The following is a 16,353-nucleotide window of genomic DNA, read 5'->3' as shown; positions in this document are numbered from 1 at the left end:
GGGGGGGGGGGGGGGGGGGGGGGGGGGGGGGGGGGGGGGCGCTGTTCACGTAACGGTAGAGTCCTCTCTTAAGTACTGTTTTCTTTTTTAACATTTGGATGTAAATCTTAGCATTCTTTAACAGGAAATTAGGAGGCAGAATTTAACTTTACTTTAAAAAAAAATGTTATTTATTTTGAGAGAGAGCGCATGTGCAGCGGGGGAGGGGCAGAGAGGGAGAGAGGATCCCAAGGAGACCCTGCACTGTCAGCACAGAGCCCGACTCGGAGCTCGGTCCCGTGAACCGTGAGATCATGACCCGAGCCGAACTCAAGAGTTAGATGCTTCGTTAACCAAGCCACCCAGGTGCCCCTTAACTTTATGTTTTAAATTAATAACTTTTATTTTAGATTCATTCAGAGAAGTGAAAAAATAGTACACAAAGTTCCCATATACATCCGTCCCATAAACCTCCCAAAATGTTAGCATCTTGCATGAGTACGGTGTAGTTCCAGAAAGCAGGACGTTTGCATCGATGGCAGAACCGTTCTCTCACCGTGGACCGGCCAGGGGCCCACCCGGGAGCCCCCAGTGATGTCTCGCTGACGCGTCTCCTCCAGTCCGGATGGTTCTTCCTCTGTCTCTTGTGACTGTGACACGTTCGGGGAGTGCTGGCTGGTATTTTGTTCAGCTGTACTTCGGGTTTGGCTGCTGTGCTGTGGTGCCAGGTCCTGGGCCCACAGCCATGCGCAGAGTGGGACAGAGTCCCTCTTCTGACACTTCCTCCCATCGGGGGATTGCTCCTCACAATTTAAAATTGGACAATGTGTTCATACAGCTGAAAACAGTTCAGCTGTAAACAGGTGTATGTGGAGTGGCTCCTTCCCAGCTCAGCCCTGCTGCCCCGGGTGGCCGAGTGTCCTGTCGTGTCCTGATGTAGCCCCAGCAAATAGCATTTTGTCTTCCAGCTCTTTTGCACAAAAGTAGCAGCGTGTACACACGCTCCCGTGATGCGTTTGCACTTGCCTTGCGTGTGTGAGGGGACCGTTGCTGGGCGAGGGCGGTCCCGTGTGTCCCTGCTCCGACCCAGTGCTCCGAGGCTTCCCTGCGGTTTCTGTTCTCTGCTCTCGTTCCCACAGTGTCAAAGGTGATCGGAAGAACCTCTAAACAAATAAATAAAAATACCTTGGTTTGGTCAGATACGATTCGATGTGACTCCTCAGAACCCTTCTGTTTTTCCGGATTTAAATTTCATCCTGGATGTGGTGCTCTGAGCATCCAGTGGTTTTTGAAAGGCAGATTGCCGAGGTTCGGGGTGAGCAGACGTTCTCTGGGAGGGCGGCTCGGCTTCTGCACGCTCGCAGCCGCTGTCTCTACAGGTCTCCTCTCCCGGCCAGGGAGGGAGCCGAGGCCTGGGCCCCGACTTCGTAACCGCACGAGCCCGGATTTGCAGCCCGGCCCCTCCGAGCCTCCGGTGAAGGGGCACCCCAGTCCCTCCCCCAGGAGGCTCCGCGGACGCTCGACTCTGAATTGGTAGGGGCCGCGGCCACTGAGGTGAGGGGTGGAGGAGCCGACGGGCGAGTCTTGGCCATGCCTCGGGCTGCCCGGCCAGGCCACTGGGGGCTCAGGCTGGGCACACGTGGGCATTTCCGCCCTCCGGATCTTCCCGAAAGGGATGGTGTCGGGGACGGTGTTCTTCCGGCGCGGCTCGCCAGGGTAGAAGGACACCCACCGGCCTGTGCTGGCCACCCCCTCACTCTTGCAGAGCCGGCTCCTGCACCGGAAGCCTCTGCCCCTGCTCTGTCCACGGTGCCCGCAGCACTTGTGGGGGCGAGGGGCTGACCCCTATCTCCCTTACTGGTAAGAACCCGAGGCCCAGAGATGGGAAGTGACCAGCATGGGTCACACGGGGGCAGCAGATGCTGGGGATGATTGTGACTTGGTTTGTTTTTTGGGGTTTTTTTTGGGGGGGGGGGAGCCAGATGCTTCCTGGGAAATATAATGAACAGATTTGATGCAAATGATAATGTTTTAGAGAAGTTAATCATGTCCACAGTCCATCTCCTTAAGACCAGAATCTGGTTTTGCTTTAATTTTCCCTTTCTTGGCAAGAGGCCTCTGCCATTAGGCCCCAGCATCGCCCCTGTCCCCGGGCCGTGGAGCCCTGCACTGGGCACTTGGTACCCAGTGGGAAGAGTGCCCCGTGTGCCTGAGGTGCGGGCCGGATGTGGGGTGGGAGCGTGGCCCTCCCACAGCGCCCCATTTGTCACCAGTCAGCCCCAGTGGGTGGGCTGCTTTCTTGGATTCCAGTTTGGCCTTTGGGGGTGCAGAGACCACCCCAGTCTTGCAGGGGTGAGTGTCACTGGGGCGCAGAGCAGCCGGTGTGGGGCCCTGGCGGCCGCCAGAGCCGAGAGAGCAGAGTGCAGGGTGATTGGGGGCTGGAGGCGGGGGCCGAGTGGCTGCCGGTGAATGAGTGCGCATTTCGGGCAGCTACTTTGTGAAGTGGCTTTAGCGGTTGACTAAGGAAGAGGCCTCTTGGCAGAAGGAAAAGATTGGGGGAGCTGTATAATTTCCTCTCGTTAATAACCCTGTGTTCACGGGTCACCTTCTGTGGGAGTGAGTGCTCGCAGCACCGGGCGGATTTTAACTACCCAACTGTGGACGCCGTCATCAGTGATGGTCCCCAGCCCTTTGAAAGGCATTTACCTGGTCCTCTGCACCGCCACCTAGGAAAGGGACAGGCTGCCACCTCCCTACCCCCCGGGGGCCCTGGAGGCGGGCAGTGCCGTGGAACAGGGTCCCTCCTGTGGCCGGGAGCCCTGGGCGGGCAGCTCTGGTCGCACTGGGAAGAGGCAGGGCACCTCAGGAGCTCTGTGGCCACTGCCCACCCGTGTCCTGTTCCGCTCACAGAGGGGGGACAGTCTGCTGCCCCCGAGAGTGCAGGGTTTGCAGTGGGCTCTGCTGGTCCTTTGCAAGGACCCAGGAGAGCAAAGTCTGGACCTGAGATGGGGGTTCCGGTGTCAGCGTGCAGCCGACTCCAGCAGTGAGCCCCGGCAAGCTGTGCCTGCCCCGGGTCATCCCTGCCCGTATGGTCCCTGACGGCTCCTTCTAGTGCCCACGTCCCTGCCATGGGCCCAGCTTCCAAGAAGGGGCCATCGAATGCCCTTTGGGGGTGGGGGAGGCGTGGACAGGAAGCGGTCCAGGCACACCTTTGTGAAAATGCTCAGCGAACCGTGCAAGCCCCGAGCCCGACACTCCGACTTTGGGAATAACTTGTGACCTCTGTCGTTGTAGGAAGATATGGCCGCTCACGTTGGAGCTTCCCGCACCCCCCAGGAGGTGATGGAGCATTACGTAAGCATGTACATCCACGGAAACCTGGGGAAAGCCTGCATCCCCGACACCATCCCCAACCGGGTGACCGACCACACGTGCCCCAGCGGAGGGCCCCTCTCTCCCAGCCTCACCACCCCCTTGCCTCCCCTAGACATCTCGGTGGCCGAGCAGCAGCAGCTGGGCTACATGCCGCTGCGCGACGACTACGAGATCGAGTACGACCAGGACGCCGAGACGCTCATCAGCGGGCTCTCGGTCAACTACGACGACGAGGACGTGGAGATCGAGCTGAAGCGCGCGCACGTGGACATGTACGTGCGCAAGCTCAGGGAGAGGCAGCGGCGCAAGAACATCGCCCGCGACTACAACCTGGTGCCCGCCTTCCTGGGCAAGGACAAGAAGGACAAGGAGCGGCCGGCCAAGCGCAAGATCACCAAGGAGGAGAAGGAGCTGCGGCTGAAGCTGCGGCCGCTCTACCAGTTCATGTCGTGCAAGGAGTTCGACGACCTGTTCGAGAACATGCACAAGGAGAAGATGCTGCGGGCCAAGATCCGCGAGCTGCAGCGCTACCGGCGCAACGGCATCACGAAGATGGAAGAGTCGGCCGAGTACGAGGCGGCGCGGCACAAGCGTGAGAAGCGGAAGGAGAACAAGAGCGCGGCGGGCGCCCGGCGGGGCAGGGAGGACGGCAAGGACGGCGAGTTTGCGGCCATCGAGAACCTGCCCGGCTTCGAGCTCCTGTCCGACCGCGAGAAGGTGCTCTGCAGCTCCCTGAACCTGAGCCCCGCGCGCTACGTGACCGTGAAGACCATCATCATCAAAGACCACCTGCAGAAGCGACAGGGGATTCCCTCCAAAAGTCGCCTGCCCAGCTATTTGGACAAAGTGCTGAAGAAACGGATTTTAAATTTCCTCACGGAGAGTGGCTGGATCTCCAGGGACGCCTCCTGAAGCAGCGTGGAGAGTCGGGGCGCGGCTCCGGGAGCCAGGAGGGCCGGGGGTGAGGGTGGGGGAAGGAAGCGCTTTTCCCCCCACCCGTTGTTGCTCTTTTTTAAGCAAATTGAGTTCCTTTCTTTTAGGCTATAAATTCTTTTCGTGGCCCTCTGAAAGAAGCAATAGTAACGATTTTACGTCGGGTCACGGGGGACGCCGATACAGGTCTATTTTAACGTAGTCCTAAGGTGATACCTTAAGGTGACGATTGGCCTCTATGTTCAGTCTGGGGTTATGAGATTGGGTAACTTCCTTTTGCGTCTTCCCTTTGGTACGCAACTCGTGCTGTGGGTAAGAGGAGCGACTTTCCGCCCGCCCGCCAGCTGCCAGCTTTACCCTGTGACATGACCTGTGGCTGGTGCTGGGGGCTCCCTTGGAGGTTGGGGGGGGGGGTATGGCCACCCACGCGGACACCCCAGCACAGCCCCAGCACACGGCACTTTAGGTGGGGGCCAGGGTGGGGCAGGTGGGAAGTGAGGCCGGAGAAGCACGGGAAGTTTCCGCATAAGCTTTAGAGGAAGACTCTGGGGTTGAACAGGGTCCAGATGAGCTTCTCCTTGACTGTCGGCAGTGTGGGGTTCCAGCTTGTAGTTCCCAAGTCGGGAAACCGCCCCTTGCCCGTTTCCGCTCACTTTGGGCAGGCACAGGAGCCCTGGGCAGGCTCCCTCGTGTGCAGAAGGGGCCGGGGGGGGAGCTTGGGTGCGGGAGGGTTAGCGTGGGTGCCGGGATTGAGCCAGCTCGGGGCTGCCGCTTGCTGCTCTAATGCTTGCGACGCGTCTTACTCGGAAGAACTCGTTTTAGAAGGTTTACGCCTCTGAGTTCTGGAGTACACTTTCTCCGGGATTCTCATCGCGGTCGCAGTTACCTTTTTCCGCTGAAACTGACCTTGACTGTGCTAGCTTGGCTTAAGCATCTTTGGGTGGTGGCCGGCGTTCTGCAGACCGGCCGGCTGGACTGGGCTGCTCACACAGCAGGGTCTGGCGGAGGAGGGAGTCTGGAGGGCGAGGCCCTGCCTTGCTCCTCTGGGTCCCCGTCTTGGACCGCTCGCCTCGGCTTTTGCCCAGGGCCCTCATTCATGGATGTACACGGTACCTTCCTTCTGGAACTTGAGTCATTTGTCTTCCTGCTGCTCAGGGTTGGTTCTCATGTCTTAAGACCCTGCTTTAGAGTCAGAGTGACCGCAGACCCCAGCACCCCATTCTTCCTGGAGCTCATCCTGCCTCTCCTGCCCCCATAGCTACCAAGAGACTCGACCTTCCAGAATGTTTGGGCTTGAAGTTAACATTAAAGTGAAGTTATTTGAAAGACAAGAGAAAAAAAGACCCTCATCATTTCCAAGGACTTAATTACGGTGCCTTTTCCTTTCTTTTTACACCCTCCTGTCCCCCAGGGTAAATTTTTCAGCATTAAATAAAGCATTTCAAATATACTGTATGTGGCTTTAGTTGTAAAGTACATTGCATGCTGGCAGAAAGCGCTGTTAGCTAAGCCCAGGACTTCTCTGTGGACAGAAGGGAGAAAACCAGTGAGCAGTAGTACTACTCACGAGGCCACCTCTGCATCGTCCCCTCCCCCCCCCCCCCCCCCCCCCCCCCCCCCTGCAGGGTAACTATGGTTGGCAGAGGGCAGTGCCGTCTACCACGGAGCAGTGATGGAGACGGTGCTTCGTGTTGACGGGAGTCTTAGCCAGTGATTCTCACCTGAAGCTCCTGGCCCAGCAGCATCTGTCCTGGGAAGCTGCTGGAATTGCGGAGCCTTGGGTCCCGCCCAGCCCTGGAGATTTGGAAACTGTAGGGCTGGGGCCCTTCGAGCAGGTTTTTTTTGAGTCTTCCAAGTGCCTGGGATGCAAGCTGTTAGCTACTCTGCTGTTGGCATTCATCGGATGTTCTACACCCGGTTCCTGGTTTGGTGAGGTTGCCAGACTTAAGCTTAAGAAGCAAAAGATCCCTGTCAATGTGTGGCCTAGGCCAAGGGCTATCAAATGACAAATGTTGTGCTCAAGCAAGTTTTTAGTGTATGTATCTTTTGGAGAGTAAGAAGAATTTATTTAGGCTTGACTTTTAAAACACAGTGAATGCCTAACTTACGCTAAAGCACTAACACGACAACGTGTTATGAGAAAAAGTGACCTTATCACGGGTTGCCTCTTACCCCGTCACCTCCAGCTATTACGGTCACGCTAGTCCTTACTGCTCCTGCTGGCTCAGAGTCCTTGAGTTTCCATACGTAATGCTCCTGAAAAATCAGCCCCCGTAATCCCATGGAATTGGTTTTCAAAATTTAAACAGACTTTGAGCCAAGAAAGTTAGATAATAATCCAGTTATTCAAAAGAATGTTTTCCGGATGGCTGACATCCCAGGAATGTGTCAAACCCGGAACTCCACAATTTTTATCACCTTTTACATATTCACAAGTTGGGAACAAAGTGGTGTCCCTGCTCCAAGCGTCAGTGCTCCTCAAGCTGCAGGTGGGAGACAGTTTACGGAGTCAGGATGGGGACGGCGTGGGACAGGCTTTAGCTCAGCACTTGTGTCAGACCAGTGTTCCCTCCAAAGTGTTAACTCTGCTTTGTTAGGCGGCCCTCTTTCCCTGAAGGTGGCGGTTCACCCACGAGGCGCGTCCAGCCCGGAGCCAGGCCGCGAAGGCTCCTCGTGAGCAGACCGCGCCGGCTCGATGGTCTGCACTGAACGCATCCGGCCTGCAGTTCCGCAAACCCCAGGAGAACGCAGTTACCGATCTGATTTCCAGTGTAAACAGGCATGTAATTAAGTGTGTCCCCACTGGCGGCGACACTGTGGTGATGCGCAGTCTAGCCGTCCACCTCTCGCCCTCAGCTCTCAGCAGCGGCAGCTCCAGTCGACAAGGGAGGGGGCTGCACCCGTTTGCAGAAATTCGTCTGAGAGTCACTTATGCCGCTTTGGTTTTACAGAGGAGTTCCAGGAAGGTGACCCGAGATGTTCCCAGCTACACAGACTAAAGGGCAGAGCTGTGACCCCAGCTGGGTTTTCTCAGCGCACTACACTGACCGCAGTTCTGGGGCAAGTTTTTGACCAAGTAATTTAAGAGTGCTTAAAGGAAAAGAGAATGTTTTGAAGTGGTATAAATTAAAATTTTAATTATGGGAATATTACCTACATCTTTCAAAATTACAAGCAAAATAAATTGCCCCACCTGTATATGCAGTAAATGAATTTAAGTGTTGACCTGACTCCTACAAATAGCTCCTGGAAGCGAAGGCAGTGGAAGGTTGGATTCTCTCTGGTTTGTAACGTCACTCGCTCCACTTTTCTCTCCAGGCGAATGAGGAATGGAGGGGAGGTGTTCTGCTGCAGCTCCTGTGTGTCTGCGGTCCCCTTCCCGGTCCCCTTCCCAGGTCTGTGGGTGGAGACATCTGCCCCCAGCAGAGGCCCAGTTACATGCCAGCCTGTGGCTGCACCAGAGGGAAGCCGACCTGTGTGCGGACGTGGGCCAAGTACACGGCCTTGGGATTTGAGCAGAGAACGGGAAGACTAAGTCACACTTAGTAGGTGGATCCCCTCCGCCAAAGTACACAAAACAGTTATCAGAAAGTAGGAAAATAAAACATATTAGGGCTTTAATCCTCTTAAATAAAATTTAAAAATTAAACATTAACATTTCAAATATACCAAGCATGCAGCTGTCAGATTCTGAGAAAGTCCACCTTACTAGGGAAAATAACCTCCAGGCCATCAGTAACCAGCTAATATAGATCTGGACATTTCTACAAATAGATGAAAGAAACAGGGCAAAAGTGACCGATTTTGTCAAATTCAGTTACCGGCAAAATAAGGCGGTGAGGGCTGTTCAGGTGCTCGTGCTCACTTCCCGTCTCCGGAGAAAAGCCGGAGGCCGCTCACGGCAGCTAGACGGTAACCGACTATAAACGAACCCACGTACTCCAGCAAGGGCATCGTGGAACCGTTCCGAGCAGGAGCGTGCGTAAACCCTCGCCTTCCCTTCACTGGATGGAGGCAGCGGGCTGAGCACAGGGGGCAGCGTGCGCCACAGGGCAGCCGGGTGGCCAGCGTGGTTCCTGAAGACACGTACTTGGCTTACGACACGTGGACATCGCCAGGCCGTGAGCAGATCGAGCTCGTGTCATCCGTGACACTAGGCTCCCGTAGCGGCCGCTGGCCTGTTCCGTAAGCATGTGGGGCTATTAAAGGTGTATTAAAAATCAACGAACAGACTCCCGAATTAGAATAGAGGTCATTCGCACATCCGTGCAACCGGCTGAATTCTCTGTTTAGCCGCCGGTTACTACAGTTTTCCAACAAGATTTGGGAAAGGGTCAAAAGTAGAGAAGAGATGAGCCAACCTTTCAGGAGTTACGTACGGCAAACGATCTCACAGGACCCAGGGCAGCCCTGCGGCGGCCGCTACGCCGCCTTCACCACCCCCACCAGGGCGGGCCGCAGGGTGCGCCCGTGTAGCTTGTAACCCACTTTGCTGACCAGCGCCACCGTGCCCGGCTCCTTCCCCTCCACCGGCGTGTGGAACAAGGCCTCGTGCTCATAGGGGTCAAACTTGGCCCCCACGGGGTCCAGCCGGAGCAGGCCGTGCTTCGTGAACACCTTCTGGATCTGGAGCTCCGTCATCACAAGCCCCTCGTACAGGTTCTTCAGGTGCGGGTTGTCGTCTTTAACCTCCTCCTTCGGGACACTCTGCGTCGCCTTCTCCAAGATGTCTGCGACCTCCAGCAGGTCCTTACAGAAGCCCTGGATACCTAGATGAGGTGGAAAGACCTCGTCATCTGCATTCCCCGCCCACTGCTGCACAAGCTATTGAACGGTAGCCTTGCAAACCGTTCACCTGTCCTCGAATGTTCGTGGTATGTTTAGGGGGAAAAAAAACCCCACCCCACAAAAATCAAAAACCTTTTCTGGGTTCGGACCAGAGCTAACCGGGCACGAAGGCAAACAGCTAACGACATGCAGAAACCACCCCCCCCTCCCCCCCCGCAGTGCTGCCCGGGCTGAGAAACCCCACGCTTGCACACATCACCCCGCGGACGTCACCGCTACTGCCCGCAAACCGCAGGCCGAGTGGGGCGGGGGCGGCTGCGCTGGGTCAAAGTCCCCCAGACGCACCCGGGCCTTAACCCCACGTCACCTAACAGAAAAAACAACACAGGAGAAAAGGCACGCAAAATCCGAGGCGGTGTATCCCGGCGGGGGCTGTGCGGTTTCAGGACGTGTCAGATGCTGAGCGAAGCTGGGGGTGAGCGGAGCACTCGAATGGGGACCTCCCACCCCCCACGGCTCTGACGGGCACGACGCGGCATCCCGTGCCTGGCTCTGCAGGAGGCAACACCTGTGTATGACTTCCTGTCACTTTCCCTCCTGCTTTGAAGTGGAATTTAGGGGCGCCCGGGTGGCTCTGTCGGTTAGGTGTCCTGACTCTTGATTTCAGCTCAGGGTTTGGTCTCACGGTTTGTGAGATTGAGCGCCGCATCGGGGCTGTGCTGACAGTCAAGAGCCTGCTTAGAATCCTCTCTCCCCCTTGCTCTCTGCCCCTCCCACCCCCTCGTGTACGCATTCGCTCTCAAACTCTTAATAAATAAGTAAAATGGAATTTAAAAATTCCTACCTAATAAAAACACGTGCGTCTATCGTGGATTAAGCTTGTGCCCTTCTTGGGGAACTGCCTGCCCTCACGGACTGGACGGTCTGAGAGACCGGCACCAGGTAATCCCACAGGTGACAAGTACAATTACGGGCCACACCCCCACGGAGGAGCGTTCCAGGGCCCTGAGGAAAGATCCCACTAAGGGGCTACATTTAGACTGGAGAGTCAGGGGAGAGGTCTGTGAGCCAAGGCCTGAAGTTATCCAAACATCCGAGGACTGAAGAGCGGCCACTCTACAGGGAAGAGGCGGGCCCAGAGTAGAGGAAGGTTCCAGATGGGTTAGCAGAATGGGTGGACATGTGTCCCAGCTGCACAGGCCCACTTCGGTCTCAGCTGCAGACCACCCCAATAAGGCAAACATCTCAAAAAAGAGAATCAAATGAATGTTGTGGTTTCTCAGAGCAAATCAAATTATGTTTATGCTGTAATCTATAAGTGTAAAATAGCATTATATATAGAAAAACAGCATACCTTAAATAATATTTTTTCCCCAAAACCGCTAACCATCATTTGAGCTTTTGGCGGGTTGTAACCATAGGCCATAACAAACGTAACAATAAAAAGGTGGAAACGTTGTGAGAATTACCAAATGTGGCACAGAGACGTGAAGTGGGCAGATGCTGTTGGAAAAATGACTTGCTCAACATAGGGCTGCCACAAACCTTCAATCTGTAAAAAACTGCATTATCTGCGAGGCGTAGTAAAGCGAGGTATGCCTGTGTTTTAAAATCCCTTTGGCCCGGACCAGGGCGCAGGCGGCAGAGGGAAGCGGACGGATGAGAGACCAGCCGTTCACCACTCATGGGACGGGATGCGCGTGGGGACAAGGGACAGGAAAGGGTGACTTCAGATTACTGATCTAAATAATAAGCACTAGGATGGATAACAGAATCACCTACTAAAATGAGAAAGAAAAGCACAGATAGAGGGAAAATTAAAATACCTGTGAGACATCCAGGTAAAGACGGGGAGCACACACAGGAGTAGAACTCAGAAGAAATGTGTGAGCCACAAAGAACCTGTGCGTGATGCCTTTCAGACCCACTGGAGGGCGAGTCTCCTGGGGAGCACGACGACAGGAGGGGAGGCCTAGCCCCAATCCCTGAAGGACCCAGGCATTTGAAGGCCAGGCAGGTAAGAAGTCAACGAACGGCATTACCACCAAAAGGAATAAAAAATACTTTGAGAAGAGATCTGCTATCTGTTCAGTGTGGCAGCACGAGATCTGGATGTTGGTGTCCACTTGACTGTGTACCTACAGTGTGTCCCTGGGCAAAGTATTTAATGTCTCACTGTGAGCCCGAGGTGGTTCTAGAATGTGGGAGAATGATGCCTGCCTGCCTGCCGGTTCCGTAAAAAGAGTTGAGCGAGTACTCAAATTGTAGCCTTCTGTTCAACGGACACCACCACCATTTACTGGCTCCGTGACGCGTGGAGAGTCACTTAAGCCTCAATGACCTCGAGTGTAAAATGGGAAGGACAGTAACACGAGTACGTAAATGCTGACGATGCAGACAGCTTAGATCTTTCTAATGGGTTACTGCCGAAGTAGCTAAAGAAAGATCATCAGGCAGGCCGACCTGCTGGAATTATCCGCAGGCTCAGACCACCTCAGGCTAACCGAGGTCTGCACGCAGTAGGGCAGTGAGCACACTCCTTACTGGAGGGATCACACCTAGAATTCTAGCGCGAGTTACAACCGTGACTTTTGCTCCTTACAACTTTACTGCTGACCCATTTCGACTAGAGAGAATGCACCCAGCAGCCTCTCCACTGCCTCACCCTGGCGGATTCTGCTGTCTGATACCCACAGACGCACTCCGCCCACCTTCCCCACCTCACAGTTCTCTAGGATGGATATCACATGGTGTTTAAAGTTACCATATAATTTTGCCTCTTCCACCAATTTTTGGCTCCTCTGTCGCAAATTCTCAGTATCTGCCAAAGCTCGCTTATATTTTTCCTAAAAAAAGAAAAAAACAGGGAATTTACATGAATGAATCATGGAACAAATTCACGAGAGCAAATGTGACACGAGCAAATTCCAAGTCAAAACACAGATAACATTTATCATGTTTGGGATTTTAGACCACAGGCAGTGCAGCTTAATACGCAGAAGTAAGTTACACCTGTGTCCTTATTTTCACTGCGTGGAGAGGAAAATGTCAAGGTGCCTCGCATTTATACTGCCCCCGTGTGCACAGCTGGGAGAGGGCGAGGAAAAACATCGACTTTCTCGTGGCTCGGACGGTTTCATCACCCATCAAGGAAGGACCACTCACTTCCTCGGCACAACTTCCAAGCTCAGGGGATCCTAGAAGGCTGGTGGGGGCTGACGCACCCAGTTTCCACACCTGGAGGGGTTGATGAGAACCACAGCCCACCGAGGAGATAAAACCCCGTCTGCGAACCTTCGATACTTTGAACGTTGCCCAGACGTGGCTCCATCCCAACATTTGCTGGGTAGCGATCGCTGAACACTGGCGCCCTGTTCGCTTCTCCAATTTCCCCGTCATCGCGCTCATCTACTGAGCGCTCCTGCTTTAACGTGGGCTCAGTTACTCCGGGGCCTCTACCCTCACCTGTCTTCCGTCTGCAGGCGGTTCTGGTGCCGTGGTTAAGAAGCCGGCTCTGGAGGCTCCAACCTTGGCTCTGCCACTCTGTAGCTAAGCGACCTGGGGAACTTCACCTAACCTTTCTTGGCCTCAGTTTCCCCATCTGTAACCAGGGATCTAACGGTTGGCTCACAGGGTGTTGTGAGGATTAATATACACAAGGTGGTAAGAACAGAGCCAGTATACAGTGTTTGATATTATCATTTGCAAACCCTTAAAGGCCCAGATTTGTGCCACCTATGCCTCTTCATGTGAAGTAACAATCAGTCCTTCTAACTAGTTCACGAAACTCCCTCCCTCCCTGGAAGAGCACAACCACCACACCTCTGGCCCCAACCCTGGTCTTCCCCTGAGACCCAGCTCAAGTGCCAAGTGAGTGTTCCTCACCTGTAAAGACCATCTCAAGTCTTAATTCGGTATAATCTATGCGGCGCGTGAAGATGATTCTCATGCCAGAACCAGAGCCACACAGGATTTGGGTTCTAGTCCCTTCTTCAGCAAGAAGCTGCTATAGGTCCCAACGGGAGAATGACCAAACTTATCCAAAGAACCTCGCCTGCAGTCCGACAGACCACACTCCCCACGAGAGCCTGCGCCACCTTACCACGGTCTCCTTCAGCTGCTCTTCTAGCTTGGCCTTCTCGTCCAGGAGTATCTTCTCTGTAGAGGGAGTATCTGTCTTCTGTTCATTTTGACCCACGTCCTCTTCCAGGTTCTGGCCACTGTTCTTCTGTTTCATAGCCGTGCACAACAGCCGAGGAGAGGATCTAAGATAAGTCCACAACGCTATGAATTAAGACTGTGGGTTTTCTGCTTAAAAGTCAGATGTGTGAGGGGCAACTGGATGGTTTGGTTGGTTAAGTGCCCAACTCTCGATTTCGGCTCAGGTCGTGATCTCACTGTTCGTGAAATCGAGCTCTGCATCGGGCTCTGCGCTCAGAGTGCAAAGCCTGCTTGGGATTCTCCCTCTCCACTCTGCCCTCGCTTGCTTGCACATGTGCACACACACCCTCTCTCTCATAGAAACATTTTAAAAAGGTATCTACAGACAAGGTACTATAATTTTGGGTTTAAACATGATAAAAGAAGAACCATGTGCTCCGGAAGGCTCAGAGTAGAATGTTTCTATCTTTGGGGAAATGGAAGACCGTGAAAGGCTTTGTGCAGAGGGGCTCTAAAGGACAGGTAAGAGTTACACATAAGGAGTCTGGACTGGAGGTAGGAGAGCAGAGGGATATACAGGGGGAAACAAAGAGCTCTGAAACGAATACTGGAAGTGACTTTAGATCTTATCCAATCTGACCCCCACAGGAAAAAGGTTAAGTCATAAACCCAAGGTCACGAAGTTTTTAACGAATGACAGAATGGTCTTAAAACTCAGATTTCTCCCCAAATTTTGCAACACAGATTTCTCTTAAGAGCTGCTCTTAATTGTGCCGCAGTTCAATCTGAAAATGAACTCTAGTCAGTTTTCTTCCCAGATTAACTGCCTCAGTGAACCGGAGAGTTGTCAGTACGCGGAACACACGTACAAGGATGTTTCCGGCAGCACAGCAACAGGCTGGGAACAGAGCGCTCGTCAGAGGGGACATCGTTGGATCAACTGGTGCTTCCACAACATGGACTACTCCGCAGCCACCAAAAACAACGTCCGGCTCTCTTCTCTGGGGCACGCTACAGCTGTACTGTGCGGTAACAGATGCAACATAGAGAAACCGGCAAAACGTGACGCCCTTTCTAAGGACGAACCGGAAATTCTGTGTATATACGTGTGTCTCAGGCCCTGAGAAGAATGGAAGGACCCACAGTTACTAGGGGGAGGACCGCACTAACCTTTCTTTCGTGTTTTATTTTTGTGATTTAAAACCGCTCAGAACCTAAACACTCAGTGTGCTGTTGTGAGGCCGGTCTAATTTTTCCGTTGCGCTGATTCCTGGGTGGGAAAGTCGCGGTCATTCTGCAGTCCCGCTCTGCTCCGCAGTCCCGATTCCTGTGGCTCAGCCCACACGGGGTCGGGGAGCAGCGTGGCAGGGGAACGACAGGGAAGAGCCCGTGCCCATCCGGTTCTCCAGAGAGCGAGACTGAGCCTCATGGAGCTTAGTTGCTCTTACAGCCATGACGGCTACCCAGCTCTCACCCCCACCCTGTGAGCCTCTTTCCACAAAAGTAGTTCAAGGACAGCAATTAATTCTACCTTCTGATTGCTTTCCTGGCCATGAATTTAGATACAAAACCACAAACTACTTGAGCAAAAAAAAAAAAAAAAAAAAAAAAAGAAAAGAAAAAGAAAAAAAGAAATGCCGTTTTACTCAGGCAATCCAGGTGGGTCCCCGCTCTCTGTTCCCCTGTTTTGTTTTACATAATTTATCAGGCTGGCAATCACACCTTCATCCCCTTTCCTTGTAGGTAATCTTCGCCCCACTCGCGGGGCTTCCCATCCACGTGCAAAAGCTCCTCCGAGGAAAAGTGCAGGTCCTGCTCTGCCCAGTCTCCACTTGGCCCAGAGCAGCTCCTCTGGCAAATGACTTGGTTCTGAGCAGTTCCTACGGCAAAGATGCTAACTACTTCCCAAACTAACTTAGGAGGTAGGACTTTGAAGAAACAGCAGCTGCAGGATGAGAAGAAGAGAAAACAGGGCCCGCGGGGTGGCTCAGTCATTTCATCTCCCCACTCCTGATTTCCGCTCAGGTCATGATCTCACGGTTGGTAGGATCGAGCCCCGCCTCCGGATCTGCAAGGATCCAGCTCGTGATTCTCTCTGCACCTCCCCCGCTCGCGCTCTCTCTCCAAGTAAATACACATAAAAGGAAAAATAACAATAATGAACTAGGCGAGCGCACCGACTCTTGAGGCCTTCCCTGCGGAGTCACTGCACTTGTCTGAATACATTCCTCGCTCGACGACGGAGCGGGCTTCGAGGCACTCCGGACCTGAGACTCCGGAAAAGGCGGAGGTGGAGAAGGAATTCGGGGCCGAGTGGAAAAAGCCCGGGAACCGCCACCAAACTCCCCGAGCGCCCCCGTGGGCCCGGCCTGGCGCTGCCCGGGCACGCACGCCCGATAACTGCTAGCGACCCGGCCTCCGGCGCGGGGCCAGAGCCGGGGCCGCGAGTGCTGGGGATCGGCGCCGGAAGCCGGGCCGAGGCGAAGGCCCTGCGCGGCTGGTCCGCGCGCCGCGTCGGCGAACCGCGGGCCCAGCGCGCCCAGCTCCCGGGCCAGAGCCGGGCAGGGCCGGCGGCGCGGTCCCGGCCCGAGTAGGAGCGGCACTGGGGACCACGCCCCTCCTCAGCCACCCGCAGCAGGGCGCCCCTTACCTAAGAGACAGTGCCAAAGCCGGGAGGCTACGCCGCGCCACCCTCACGCACCGAGCCGCCATGACTGCCGCCGCCGCCGCCGCCGCCGCCGTCACTGCGCACGCACCAGGCAGGCGTAGAGGCCGCTGGCCCGCCCCCTCGGAGGCCTGGCCACTCGCGTAGATTCTGTGCCTGCTTCCCCGCCCAACTACTTCCCTGCAGCCAGTCCGTAACCGCTTCTCCCCTGATGGACATAAAATATTAACCAATAATTGTGGGTCATTGCTGAGCGCTCTCTCACGCTTCAGCTTCCCCTCTCGGTGGGCGGGGTCTTAGGCTTTACGGAGCCGCAGAAGGTGAGGAGGTGAAAGGTGAAGGGAACTGTGGGAGGAGACGCTCGCGGGAGGGGCGTGGTCCAGGGCAGAGCCAATGGGGAAAAGGCTTCGGGGGGCGGGGCTCCGGAAGTGCACTGCTCAAGCCCAAGAGAC

The 16,353-nt window shown here is 54.8% G+C and overlaps 2 protein-coding genes across 5 annotated transcripts in view; one reads left to right on the top strand and one right to left on the bottom strand.

Annotated features, from left to right (window-relative positions):
* The window catches only part of TADA2B (transcriptional adaptor 2B), a 16,302-nt gene extending 10,565 nt beyond the window's left edge, over positions 1-5,737 (top strand). The window contains exon 2 of the mRNA XM_049630246.1: positions 3,274-5,737. Coding sequence (XP_049486203.1) covers positions 3,274-4,266 — 993 coding nt within the window. The 3' untranslated portion in view covers positions 4,267-5,737. The remainder of the gene's footprint in view (positions 1-3,273) is intronic.
* A 1,659-nt stretch (positions 5,738-7,396) lies between these two features.
* On the bottom strand, positions 7,397-16,146 carry GRPEL1 (GrpE like 1, mitochondrial). 4 transcript variants are annotated; one of them, XM_049630242.1, is made up of 4 exons: positions 15,887-16,146; positions 13,178-13,340; positions 11,840-11,921; positions 7,397-9,056 (listed from the first exon to the last, which is right to left on the bottom strand). In XM_049630242.1, the coding sequence occupies exons 1-4, from the start codon at positions 15,946-15,948 to the stop codon at positions 8,710-8,712; spliced, it is 654 nt and encodes a 217-aa protein (XP_049486199.1). In that variant the 5' UTR covers positions 15,949-16,146; the 3' UTR covers positions 7,397-8,709. The 4 variants fall into 4 exon arrangements, with proteins under 4 accessions (XP_049486199.1, XP_049486200.1, XP_049486201.1 ...); XM_049630243.1 differs by lacking the exon at positions 15,887-16,146 and adding an exon at positions 14,959-15,826; XM_049630244.1 differs by lacking the exon at positions 15,887-16,146 and adding an exon at positions 15,414-15,826.
* Positions 16,147-16,353: the final 207 nt, after the last annotated feature.

Source organism: Panthera uncia, chromosome B1 (genome assembly GCF_023721935.1).
Source record: "Panthera uncia isolate 11264 chromosome B1, Puncia_PCG_1.0, whole genome shotgun sequence".
Lineage (NCBI taxonomy): Eukaryota > Metazoa > Chordata > Mammalia > Carnivora > Felidae > Panthera > Panthera uncia.
This window is presented reverse-complemented; position numbering and strand designations above follow the sequence as displayed.

Excerpts from the sequence above, each read along its gene's own strand:
- GRPEL1 (XM_049630242.1), bottom strand. The coding sequence starts at position 15,948 with ATGGCGGCTCGGTGCGTGAGGGTGGCGCGGCGTAGCCTCCCGGCTTTG. Across the intron at positions 11,922-13,177 it reads AGCAGCTGAAGGAGACCGTG|GAAAAATATAAGCGAGCTTT; the intron begins GTAAGGTGGCGC and ends TTCTTTTTTTAG. Across the intron at positions 9,057-11,839 it reads GGAAGAGGCAAAATTATATG|GTATCCAGGGCTTCTGTAAG; the intron begins GTAACTTTAAAC and ends CACCTCATCTAG.